The 13531-nt window shown below is 38.8% G+C and overlaps 1 protein-coding gene across 1 annotated transcript; it reads right to left on the bottom strand.

The window, feature by feature from the left end:
• Positions 1–247: 247 nt before the first annotated feature.
• etnk1 (ethanolamine kinase 1) lies at positions 248–13531 on the bottom strand. The gene is made up of 8 exons (XM_005801179.2): positions 13223–13531; positions 10509–10768; positions 9425–9556; positions 8837–8979; positions 3389–3472; positions 3124–3284; positions 2386–2459; positions 248–2197 (listed from the first exon to the last, which is right to left on the bottom strand). Exons 1-8 carry the CDS (start codon positions 13367–13369, stop codon positions 2125–2127), a joined length of 1074 nt encoding a protein of 357 aa, XP_005801236.1. The 5' UTR covers positions 13370–13531; the 3' UTR covers positions 248–2124.

Raw genomic sequence — 13531 nt, 5'->3', positions numbered from 1 at the left:
TCTAAAAATGTGCAGTCATTTTTTTATTGGAACAGATGTATAAACAGAAACGAGTGTAAAAAGTATTTGAATTAATCATTTAGAAATTAATGAAATGTAAAAAATAAAATGTGAGAAAATATCAATTTAAAGTAAACATGATCTGAAAGTCTATTAACCACATGTAAAAAGAAAACTTCCTCCTACAGATCCCTTAAAAAATACTAGTGAACTCTAGTTTTTCACATCAATCGTGGGTGAGAACTTCTACATTAGATTGGGTTCAACTCAAACTGTCAGTTTATTCTTCACTACGTCGCCAAGAAAAACAAGTCAACAGGCTCCAAGAGTCACTTACTAGAAGTGTGAAATATGTGCTTTCACATGTCACACAGGGAAACCAACTCCTTAGCAGGTAATGTGCAGAAACATTTCACACAACATTCCAGGCTGGACTGTGTCCGTGGAACAGGAGCTCCATTTCAAAATATATACATAAAAAAATAGAACTAACTCCATGTCAAAACAGAAATGTGCACAATGTACAAGCAAGGTGGCAGCACTTTGGTCTTGGCTTGTTTGAAAGTGAAGAATAAATCGGTTTTTGATATCAAGAGGCCATTTCCCTCCCCAACAAACTCGTCATCCGACTAATTTGAGCTTTAAACTAGGCATGGGCCAATTACCGACATCAAGGTGAAACGAAAACAACAAAATACAATTTATGGTCCTTTTGATGAGATGCCAGAAAATGTGCCACAGTGACCAAAGTTTGTCCTGACTAGTTAGACTGCCAATGCTAAAAGCTGTAACGAGCATGTATGCTTGAAGATTCCAACCAGATTTGGCTCGGGTTCTTTCTATATTTCGGTATCAAAATAATCTAAAACATAACCACTAAGCAATGTCGTACGGTTTTAAATAGCAGTAGGAATTTTCCACTAAAAACAAAATCAATTGGATCATGTTTTACATGTTTATTTTACATTTGGTGTATAAATCTAGAGATTATTTTTGTTACAAAGGTCATTTCTGGAAATGGCATTCCAGCCCATGCCTATTTTAAACAAGAACATTCACCATGCTGCACCTCGTCTCCAAGCACTGGCTCAGACATTTGAGACGTTCGATTTAGGAGTGGTCAGTGTGTAGCACACGAAGACAACCAGAACTGAACAGCAAACTGATGGAATACCACAGAGAATCCCCATACGGACAGTGTAATGGTTTGGTCTTGTCTAAAACAGTAGCGACTTCAATCCCGCTGGCACTCCTGACCCATCGTACGGGTGCAACCATGTTTCCTGCACGACCTTATGAACATGGAATGTTCAAATTCCTGGAAGCAGCTAACCATGAAAAAAAAAAGGAAAAAAAAAAAAAGAAAAACATACAAGTGCCAAAGAAAGCATGAAATTTACACCAAGTTGAAAAGGCGATCCAGTGACTCACAACTCGTCAGAATTAAACACGTGACGCCTTCCTACAAGTCGCTGTTTGCAAACAAAACAGCCCTCGTCTAGCTGCTCAGCAGTGACTGCGTGGCTACTCTGGTGTAGCACCCATATATGTACAGTACAAGGTAACATAAGGGTGACAACAAAGCCAGGAGGAAAGGGGTGGGGAACGAAACTCGTATCACATGAGATTCAAAAAGGAGTCGTCCCGTATCTATTTCTTGGAACACAAAACCGCCTTTGTGTCGTGTTTTTTTTTTTTTTTTTATCTCCTCCTTTTTACCCTTAAGTCTCTCCATGTTTGCCAGTATTATTATAATCCAGATTAGAAAAAAAAAATCCCAGCCTATCAGGTGCCTGCTCCATATCTGTTTTGAAGGAGACTTTGTTTTGTCTCTGTAACAGCTTATACAGTGAAGTACAGAGTACAGTATGCTGATCTAATGCCCACATCCCAGATAGTATCAGTACAAAAATGACTAAATAAGAACCATTTAGTCACATGGGCTTCACATTATAACAGGTCCTCCATTTTAACCCATAAGGTACATTTTCCTTTGGAAAGAAAGGACAATGGGAACCAAAAGGGAATTTCAACACAGTCCTCTAGAGGGCGCCCTGCAGTCATCATATGAGGGTGCAGGCAGGGAGAAAGCAGGAGGAAGAAGAAGAGAGAAATTGTTAAGTTTTATTCGGGTAATGTCAGAGCAGCCGTCTCTGGTTTCATCTTGAAGTACTGGTTGAAGCGCAGCTTTGCATATCTTCAGGTAGAAAAGAGAGAAAAGAGCACGGTCAGCAATGAGATGGAACAAAATGCTCTCTGCTACAGATGCGTCTGCTTCAGCAGACATGGCAGAAAATTTCTGCTGAATATGGAGAAATAGTAATAATAATAATAATAATTAAGCACAAGTGTAAGCACACTAGCTTGTTGTAGGGAGAAACATACCCAAGGAAGTCAAAGTCGATGGTGGAGAACCTGGATTGAATCAGTGCCCAGAGACCCCAGAAGAAATGAGACGCCTGGACACAAAGATAGAAATAAGAGAAAAGAATCAAGATTACTGAAGGTTATTTTTGAATTATTGGACACAATAAGCAAGCCAGCTGACATGTCCTCTCAGAAAACAAGTAGTTAGCCGTCTTTCAATCATAACACAAAAACAGCCGAGAGAATTTACTGCAGTCAGCTTCATTTTTATTTTTAGCAACGAGGAAGCTTTCAGTAAGATAAAGAAATGTTGATGTTTTATCTAAAAGGTGCACTTCAACAAAAAAAAAAAAAACACTGACTAAAGGCGTCAATTACTACTTAGTTATGCCCCACAGGCATTTTTTGCAGGAACGATGGCATGTCTGTTCCGCAAAGCATTTCCTAGAAGACTTCACCACACTCAATTCATGAATGAGAGTTCAGTCAAACAACAAAGGGCGTTGACTACGAGGTATTAACAAATTACCAGTCTGACGAGTTTAGATACTGAACAGGAAGAGAATTTAACACTGAAGAGGTGGCAGCAACGTGTTTTGATATATTCTGTCAGTTGTGCAAAAACTAAACTATAGTTGCGTTTAAGGATCTGGATGAATTGTTGAACAAATGAAAGAAGCAATTACCTGCTTTGTCAATCAGTAAGGTAATTTTTCAAACTCTGCTTTACTGCGATTTATTTATTTATTAACTTACCAAAGCAAACTTGTTGACTTGAACGTACAGGATCTCCACCTCTGTGTCTGTGACCTCACCATCCTGGCCCTTGTGCTCCTTGTAGGCCTCCAGGTACGAGCGCAGCCACTGTAGCTGAAAGGCCCGCTCCGGGTAGTGACTATAGTCCACTTCATTCAGGCCTAAAACATGAGAAGATGGACAATAATTGAAAAAATAAATAAATAAAAATAATAATTTCAACAGCAAAAATGAAACATTGCAGATTTTGTGGATTTGTACTCACCAGCAAACTCATTGAAATGATTCCCAATATCATAGGCTTGGTAATTGTACCCTGCATACTCGTAGTCAATGAACTTTACACTGCCTGGAAACAGAAGGCGCATTGTTTAGACAGTGATGCCGGACATGCAGATGCAATGATTATGTTGTTTCCCTTTTAATAACTCTGAATTGTCAAAGCTCTATGTTTTAGTCAGCTAAATGGACAAGCCGTCTAGGCAGCCAATTGCAGGGGCGAGAAGTAAGAGTTTGCATTTTGAGGCGTCAATAGAAACTAGAGGAAGGCAGAAAGATGTGTGTACTCAAACTAAAAAGCCCCTTCCAGTAAGTTTAAGAAATGTAGGCTTTTTTATTTATGGAGAACGGGGAAGCTTGAACCAAGGTAATGAAAAAAAAAAAAAAAGAGAAAGAAAAAAAGCTTCCACATTTTCACTCGCACTGTAATTTCTTATAGTAAGACTTATTATGGGCTGCTTGTTTCTTCGGTTTGAAATGAAAACATGCAGACGCACACAGAAAAGGGTGACCGGGATACATTAGAGGTGAAAATGTGTGAGGCACGGTGCAACACTTGCAAAAGTCTGCTGGGAGGAGGGCAAGCTGACTTTCCAGTGAGTATTTGTTTTGGATACATGCAGAGCGTAAGAAGGAAACTGGCCAGACAAAACTTTTTGGAAAGGCACGGAAAAACAAAGAGAGATGGAAACAAAAGTAGAAGGTGAAAGGGTAAAGCACAAAAAAACAAAAAACACAGAGGGGCAGAGAGTCTGTAGCAAGACAGCAACACACCAAGAGTTATAATGTCTCTCATTTGGAAAATGAGAGACATTATAAAATATCTTTATCAGATCTTTGTATATGCAGGTTTAAGTCGGTGTGGAGTAGGGATGCAAACAATCAACCGTCGGACGATTAATTGTAGACCATTAATTGTTGATTAAATGGTTTATTAGATTAAAATTTGTTCCAATAACATCCACTTAGTTTTGTTACATTTTATAAAATGTGTCTAAGTTTAATAATGCGAGAAAAACACAGTTATCTGTTTATTCATTCAGTATTTAACACAGCTGACACAAAAATGGTTAAAATACAATGTGCTTTTTTCCAAAATTCAGCACATTATGAAATGTGTAGACCTTAATAAAGACGTTCAGCCCTCTTCATACATCAGAAAACTAAGGTTTTTAAGTAAATGGTGGTTATTAATCGTTAGTTGATCGATGAGATCAATCAACTTCAACTCATTAAATCGATGACTTCCACCCCTAGTGTGGAAATTATTAAACCACTTTATTGCATAAAGATATCGCCTATCATTTGAATATCTGACTTGTCCTCTTTAAGTTACATGGAGTATTACAGAGGACGTCTTGAGGTCGTCACAGACTTTATTGGAAACATAAAAACTAAGTTGTATGAGCTTTTAGCCAACAGGGGATCGGAGGATGCGTTCTGTACTTAAAACAGCATTAATGCATGTACATGGATTGTGCGTGGGAATTAATTGCCAACTGTTTGAACAGAACATTTAAAGCCACAAGCTGACGAGCACGTAAGCAAACGTACACAGTCTGCCACGGCGATTGTCTCTATCGATACGTTCTGCTCTGGAATTCGGTTTCATCTCCGGTGGGGGTTGGAGCTGAAAGCTGGCAGACAAGATCTGATCCAGCACCTGGCTGCTACATCCATGTGTTCTGACTGGTATAATGGCAAAATCTGCAGAGACGTCATGTCATGAGTATACATCATGTTTTGAATCTGTTGTGAGGCGTGGACTAAAAGAAAAAACTAAAAAAAACTTGTAACTTTTTAACTGTTTCGTTCATCCAAACAACATACTTTTGGGGTGAGGTCACTGAAACTATGACTTAATAGGCGTGTCGTATGGAGTGATGGTTCCAGCTGCAAAATACATCAACCCGAATGTATTTTCCCTAGATGATAATCTGGATTTGAAAAGTCAAATTTCATTGTTCTGTTAGCCTAGTTCTACATTTTGTTTTTAAACGTGTAAAATAAACCATCAAAAATGTGTTGCTGCCTTGGTGCTTTTTTTTTTTTTTTTTTTTTTTTTTTAAAACCACTGACAAAATGAAGCATCAGCACTAACAGACAAAGAAAGGAGGAAGTAGTCAGTCATGAGGCGGTTTATCTCAAAATCCAAACCCTTACTTTGACAGGCCCGCTGATACAGAAAATAAACCCCCGCCCCCGAAATTCTGTTTCCGAGTAGCAACCTAATAGTTTTACTTCTTAAACGTTCGTCAATTCCTTAAACCTGACATATAGGAAGAATAATTTTTCTCAGGCTGGACTAGAGAGAAAGACACTTTGAGGTGGGTTACCAGCCGGCGTGTAGGTCCTAGCGGGACACAACTGAACACCTCCGGGCAGTGGCTATAGCCCCCCTGTGCAGCAGATGAAAAGGTTTGGGCAAACATCTTTCACACATGCTCACACTCCTCACACATTTGTCTTTTAACCATTCTCTCACAGTTTCCAGACATCAGGGCCTGCTGCCAAATAAAAAAAATAAAATAAAAATCCCATCTCAACTTTTACAGCAACAGTCTCTTCCCTCTACAGTTTCAGTCACCTGCCACTCCCCCTCCCAATGCTCTGCTCCTATTGGCTCAGCAAAAGTCCAATGTTGTAAGACCTCTGCTGCTTTTTCATGTGACAGGATCTTTGAGAGGCCTACTTATGGGTTTCAATCTACTTTTTGAATAACATGAGAAGTGAAAAGAAAGAGAAACACTCAGCATGTGACTGGGTTTTTTGAGATGAAAGGTGAGCATTATTTTGGGGCAACACTAAAAGCTAAGTGACTTTGCACTTCCACCTTGGGTTTTTTGGTTTTATTCACACAGGAAGTGGCACTTTCTACTGCATCAATTTTGTCCAACAGAGAAAAATGCACAAGAAGCAGCCTGGCAGCAAACCTGTTCTCGTATCTACTCTATTAAAAGTTTCAACTAGTGACTTGAAAACGTTTGTCTCTTGACCTTGAACCAGAACAAAGTAGCAAACATTTACTTAAGGAAAGGAAATAGGACAAATGGTTCTCAGAATTATTTTAGAGAAAAACAAATTATAATGGAAAAGTGTGGCGTGTTTTTGTACTTAGCCCACCTGAGTTGATACTTTATAGAATCACCTTTCAACACAATATGTTTACCAGCTTTGTGCTTAGATTTTTTTGGGAGTGTTTCTTTGAGAAAAAGCTCCAAAAAAGGATGAAAAGTGTCTGATTACGATAATTTCAAAGTTTGGCTCATGATTCTCAGTTGAGTTTAGTTCTGGACTTTGACTACGCTATTTTATGCTACCATTTGGTCACTAATGGTCTCCAACAAATTCCTTAAGAGAAAAAAAATGATACACAGGTGACTTAAAGATATTTATGAAGGAAACCAATTTCACTGGATTTTACTAGGGGGGCTGAATACAAAGGGTTCACCATATTATTCAGATTTCTATGTGAAAAAATAAATAAATGGTGGAGCAACTACATATCCTTTTTCTTTCACTTTTAAATTATATACTACTTTGAGTCGGTATAAAACATAAAATCCCATTAAAATATATTCAAGTTTTTTGGTTTTTCTGTTACAAGACATTTAAGAGGTAAGAAAAAGCTAAACTAAATTAAAATCATCTGAAAAGATGAAGACAAACATAGAATAATTAAGGCTGCAGGCTTTGCATGTCGAGTGTATTTAAGTTTATTTTTGTGTTTGCATTTTAAGATATCTAGTGTTCTGGCATGGGTCAAAAGCATTTTTCCTGCAAAGATTTCTGACTAATTTGCCAACAGCGAAACTCCTGAACCTGTTTTAACTGACACCTGAGACATGATTGTGCAAGAGAAAACACGTACATAGATTAAAACACGTACATAGATTAAAACACGTACATAGATTAAAGCACGTACATAGATTAAAACACGTACATAGATTAAAGCACGTACATAGATTTCACGCCCACTGATCTATGAGTACAAGGAAGGATTCCTTTAAGATGGTATTGAGGGATTGTACACAGATACCGGTTATTCCTGTGTGTAAAAGTGTGACAGAGAGCAGGGAACATGTACAGGAAACACTGATCGCTATCTTTGCTGACTATCTGTGCTATAAGTGAGCATGTCGACAAAACAACGGACAGCTGCTTTTAAACTGTCTTCACATAAGCATGTTTCAGCCTATAAAGATTAAGTTGATATTCTACGTTATTCATGTCGTTTACGCCCATGACAAGACCAGAACCAAGAATTTCCACAAGTCACACACTGTCAAACTTTCCGGAATAAAACACCTGTTGATTCGATGTTCCTCAAAATGTATTTTGTAATTATATTACCAAACAGCAGACTTACTGATTTGTCATCATTTTTATTTGATTAAACAAAGTACTTTCTAAAACATACAACTACGAGTGACAAGGTTGGGTTTAAGGTTGGGTTTGGTCTTGTCTGTAGGCATACTATCAGGAAAAGAAAAAAATATATCACACCATCATATTTTTTGTAACTATTTAGTCATCCCTGTGATTAAAATACTGATACTTTAGATGTTTATTTTGATATTAAGATGTCATGTGAACAACTGACTGCTGATACGCATGTATGTGGCTCCTACTGCTGCCATGAACTCATCCCGATTAGCCTGAGCAGTGGGCACACTACATGAGGGTCCCTCACAGTGCTGGTTAGTCTCTCTCCACTGCCTCCCCAAAGGGCATGGCGGCCCAGCAGCAGCGGCAGTCAAAGCCTCCGCCGTCACTCCTGGGGGAGAAAAGCTAGACACAAGGAGCTGTGAGAATTTCCTCACCCCCCCGTCGCAAATAGACGAGGGGGCCGACAGCTCGCACATCCTCCTTCACCCCACCGACCAGACTGTGCTCTTCCGTTCACCTATTGTGTTTTATTGTTATCAACAACAAAGTAGAACAGTTTCACTGGCTAACCAGAAAGATGCTGCTTTGTGTAAAAGTAGGACACATTATGAGCAAAGTGGTAACATTACAGCCTCAGGAGGATAAACTCAGAGACTTAGTATGCAAACTCATTTAATGTTAGCTATTGTTCCAACTTCAGTAAAAGCAGCACAGAATTAGAACTTAGACATAAAAAAAACTAAATAAAAAAATGTAAACTCTTAAAATTGAGTTAATTTGCAATGAATGAAAATTCTAAAGTGTTGCACATATTAAGTTGGGCTGAATCTCATCTTACCTTCATGTGAAGTAGAAACTTTGGCAGAACAAGGAACTAGAATGTCTAATCTGATCTAATTCAATGTTTGCAGACGAATACAGACACTACCAAGCAGTGTGCAGGAGATGACAACCCCTGAATGCACCCCTGCCCAATACGAAGACTCACACCAGCAACCAGTCACACAGAAACGTCCAAGACTGCACCTCTGTGGCTCATACTCACCTTCCCTCTGGTTATAAATGATGTTTTTGCAAAGCAGATCGTTGTGGCAAAGAACTACAGGAGAGCCCAGCACTGACAAGCTCTGCTGCAGCCACAGCAGCTCTTTGCTGAGGGACTGAGGGCCGGGGACCTCCATGTTCAACCTGGAGGGAGCCAAAAGGTCCACACTCTGAGCCATGCTGTTGTATTATGCAGGAAAATAGGCTGGTTTATGTCAAGAACTAGTTAAATTTGTTTCTTTGCCTTTGCATAAAAATATCATCTAGCAGAGACAAATGAACAAATGACACCTGTCAGGTGAGGAAAAGCATGTGATTATCTCATTATGACTTCATGTTCTGGTTACAATTTGGGTTCCTGGGACTGCTGTGGCTGGTACGCAAAATTTCGCAACCCAGCAGGAACAGGACATCAGCAGCTAATTTTTTCCCTACGGCTTTAACAGCTACCAAAACCAGTTCTCAACATATTTTACTACCAACGCAATGCAGACTAGATAATATTTTTCCATTAAAGCCATTAGATGCAACATTTTGCAATAAGAAGTGAATTTTTAAGTCGTTTAAGAGTTAAGAGACAAGCACTCACCTGTCATGATCCTGGAAGCACTTGGAAATGAGCGCAAAGTACTTGCCCATCTTCAGCCACAGGTCAGAGCGGGGAACCCAGCCATTGTGGGCGTGGATGGCATGGTACTTGGCCAGCTGTCTCGCAATAAGCCTGCATGGCAAGGGCATCGAATATCAATATGTAAAGATGTCACTGTAAACCAATATGACCAAAGACATGCCCCATACTGCTAATCAGCTTACAGACGTGTAAATATAGATTTGAGTTGGAAATGTCACTTTAAACGGGGGAAAATCAGAGCAAAGAACCAAGATTGTATTTTGTTTGCTTTATTACCAACAGCAATATGACACAAGGCATCTAAAAGAGGAATTATAAAATAACCAGCTCTTACAGTACAAGGCTTTTTAGTCCACGCAAATCAAGCATTTGTGATCGCAGCAGCCAACTTTGGTTCCTATATTATTAGTCCTTCATTAGACACTAGCTGCGATTCCATTACAAATGTACGCAAAACTTTTTTTATCTTCCGCTGATGTTGAAAAAACTCAATTTTGCAATTGCAATTAAAATCACACATGAAGAACTTTGTTCACGCAATAAGTCATTGAAAAATACGCCACGCCGTCATCCTCCAACTACTTCCTGTCGTCTTCTTCATCTTTTCCGCCAGCAGTAACATCTGGCATTGATCACATTACTTATGAGATGTGAAAAAAATAAAGTCTTTTATCACACTTTTCTAAAAACACTAATTTTGATACGGCCAAAAAAATAAATAAATAAAAAGATCACCGCATTCTAGTGCAAAAAGTTTATCAAAAGACATGAGATATTTCAAACTTGCTGTGTTTCTGTTAAGCAAATTTATTTTTGTAATTCCAATTTGCTCAATTATATGTTCAATAGAAATGCAAAACATTGAAGGTGATTCTCATGATCATCGACTTGTCAGATGAAAAAACAAAAACAAAACAAAACACCATACATCACTGGAACTTAAAAAGAAAGTATGAAGATAAAAATTTAAAATGTAACTTAGCACTTTTACTGTTTTGACTGCAGATTGGGATTTTCGTCCCGGTTTGTCTTCTTCCCTTACCTGAAAACAGCTTGGCTACGGATATGCTCCGGTTCCAAGGCGGTTCCTTGCAGAAATTCGTAGCAGAGGCCATTGTTGAAGGTGCAGTAAAGGCGGGGGGCACAGCGGTGCGCATGCAGCACTCTGAAACTTTTAATCTCGTTGTCCCGGTCGACCAGCAGCTCCGTTTTGTTGCCATAAATGCGGACCAGGACCACATCCTGCATGACTGCGCCCACATAGCAGCCAAGCAGCTTGTTGGTTATTCCATCAGTGAAAAACTGCAGAGAGGAACAACATCGCCTACAATAAATTGTGGGGCCATGGACATGACTTTGAGTACCAGCTTTTATATTTCATGCATTATTTTAACTCCAGACCTGTGTTTAAAAACAACTCATTAGGACAGAAGCATTACTATGAAACTAGTTTCATTTGGTCCCACTTTGGTAAACATTGGAGGCACGCTGCAGCGGTTGCAATTGAGAAGCAAGGATTATAGTGGTGGATCAGATATCAAGGGCTTTGATTCCTTTACTTTCCATTTCATTTATCGTGGGTTCATTTAATGTTTTTGATCATTTTTTAACATTTATTTTAGATATTTAAAATATCTTCTAGTTCCAGTGTTACCTGTCCTTTAAAAAAAATTACTTATTATTATTTGATAGGGTAAACTTGTGTCATTATGCGATCGTTGCTATTATATTGCTTGAAAGTGGTCTCAAAAACAAAAATATTACCGTTTATCCCAATAATTTCTGGGACAATTTATCGTTCAGTAAAATGTGTTATTGTGACAGGTCTGTTTATTCCATAAAGTATAGTTTATAGTTTAGCTAAAGGTTGCCTGCATACACAAGAAATAAAATTAATGTGCAAGTATTTATAAAAATTCTGAAGACTTTCTATTTTTATGTTTAATCTGTTAAACATTAGCAAAAAAGTGACTAACAGTAATCTGCTGTGGCCACAAACATACTATAATAACCTTCTGTAGAAACCTGTTTAGCTATTGAATTTTGTTTGTACTTCCATAGAATGAATTGCTCTGATATGTTTTTTTTATATCAAAAATATTCAAATGTAAAGCACCTGGTTGTAAATAGGTCAACTACAAAAAAAGGCAAATGAATGAAGGGTTGAAGGATTTAACCATTAAGCTTAGAGCAGGTCAGGATGTGGTAAACATTAATAGAGTAAAACAGACTGAACTAGAAGTGTGACTTTGTTTGACCAATTTAAACTGACCTACCGGCACAACAAAGCTGGAAATTTACTGGGGAGGGAGATAAAGGGAGATCTCAGCTTGCTACGTAACAGTCAGACTGTTTACTCTGTCTAGGACTGACGGAGAATGACAGGATTGCGTGGAATTTTATTTTTCCACGCACAAGGACCGACTGGTATTTGCTGAACCCCCCACTTTGCCTCATTGATGAAAACAGGGAAAAGCAGCGGGGCATGTGATCCTCCATCCTGGCTGTGTTTACTAAGCTGAGCCACACCCCCGGGCCATCACAGGAGAGGAAAATTTTTTCCTGCTCCACTTGGACTAATTTACGTGTGACTCGCAGCATTTATCTGTGCCGATGGCGTGAGTCAGGTACTGTTTGACTTTAGGACATCTGTAATCTTAAAGGATGAGATCAAGTGAGTTATGCAAATCATAAATGCAAACGTCTGAGAGTCAAGCTCACGAGGTTGTCGACATTTCTTCCAGAAGTTTCCAAAGCTGCGTTATGAAATCCTTCTGATCTCTTAGCTCTAATTATTGGCTTCCCTAACTTCATGAGCTAATAAGTAGTGGTGCTTCATGATATGGGAGACATGCGGGGGTTAAAAGAAAAAGAAAACATTATTCAAGTTTCAAACCAGACAAGTTTTCTATGCTTATTTCCCTTTTCCGTGGGAAAAAAGCACCCCTGCTGTGTGGGAGTGTAGATAAATAATAATAAAAAAAGTCTACTTCAAATATGCAAATGATACCTAGATTCCCAATTATTACAACATATGTCACAACAGCAAATACAACTTTATTACTTTAAAACTATATATATGAAAACAAATGGGAAAAAAAACTAAGTGTCAGTATTAAAAATGCCCATTTTTTCCATATTTATAATAAACTACATATCCGTGGTTCTTATTTTCTTGACCTTTTTTTCTTTTTTGGGAGGGAGAGAGGGGGTTGGGGAACATGGCCTGGCCCTGGGCGCCAGTCAGGATAGAAACACCACTGCTAACAAATTTACAGAGTTGTGCCAAGGTTTCGATAAAGACTGCTCCCAACATAACCAGTTCTGTTATCTTAACAAATAAAACGGGGATGCAAGCTGAGTTTTACACCCAATAAAAAGCGAAATGAAAATACTCGGTTCTAGACGCTAACCAAAAAGTTAAAATACTCATGATAAAAGGGTCGCCTTCTATCTCTGCATCTATCGATAAGTTTATCCACCACCTTTGGATGCTATGAAATGTATTTTAGTTGGAATATAGCACATATTTGTCCTTCCAGCGCCTTGCAATGATATTATAATCCTTCCGTTTCGTCTGACGTCAGCCTGTGACATTTATTTAAATTGGACACCTAGCTAGCTAACTCGAAGGTAGCAAAAAAAAAAAAAAAAAAAAAAAAAAACATTTTCGGTTTTAGAGCGTGCGAAAATACAGTCCACTAAACTAAGTAATCTTTTTTTACGTTTCCTAAAGTAAAACGACATAAATATTACCTTCATTTTAATTTCGGACGGCTTCCAGCTTGGTCTGAGCTCCTTCATTAGCCGCAATGCACCGGGTCGGTAGTCGTTCTCATCGACCGTCACATCTATTTTGGGCACAGCGGGAGCCTCGTCTGGGACGTGAATGTAGTCGGCCATGGCGAAGACAGCGTTTCACAAGATAACTCACACGGCGAAGTAAGCGGTGCTTAGAAATGGCAACGCGGTGCGCAACGTATGAAACAGAGTAAGTGACTGCGGGTATATATTCCTGGTGCAGTCGCTGTATGGCAACGCCTCTCAGAAAGAACCACCCATCCG

This window comes from Xiphophorus maculatus, chromosome 17, assembly GCF_002775205.1.
Source record: "Xiphophorus maculatus strain JP 163 A chromosome 17, X_maculatus-5.0-male, whole genome shotgun sequence".
Taxonomy (NCBI): domain Eukaryota; kingdom Metazoa; phylum Chordata; class Actinopteri; order Cyprinodontiformes; family Poeciliidae; genus Xiphophorus; species Xiphophorus maculatus.
Note: the sequence above shows the minus strand (reverse complement) of the source record. Positions and strands in the feature narration are given on the sequence as shown.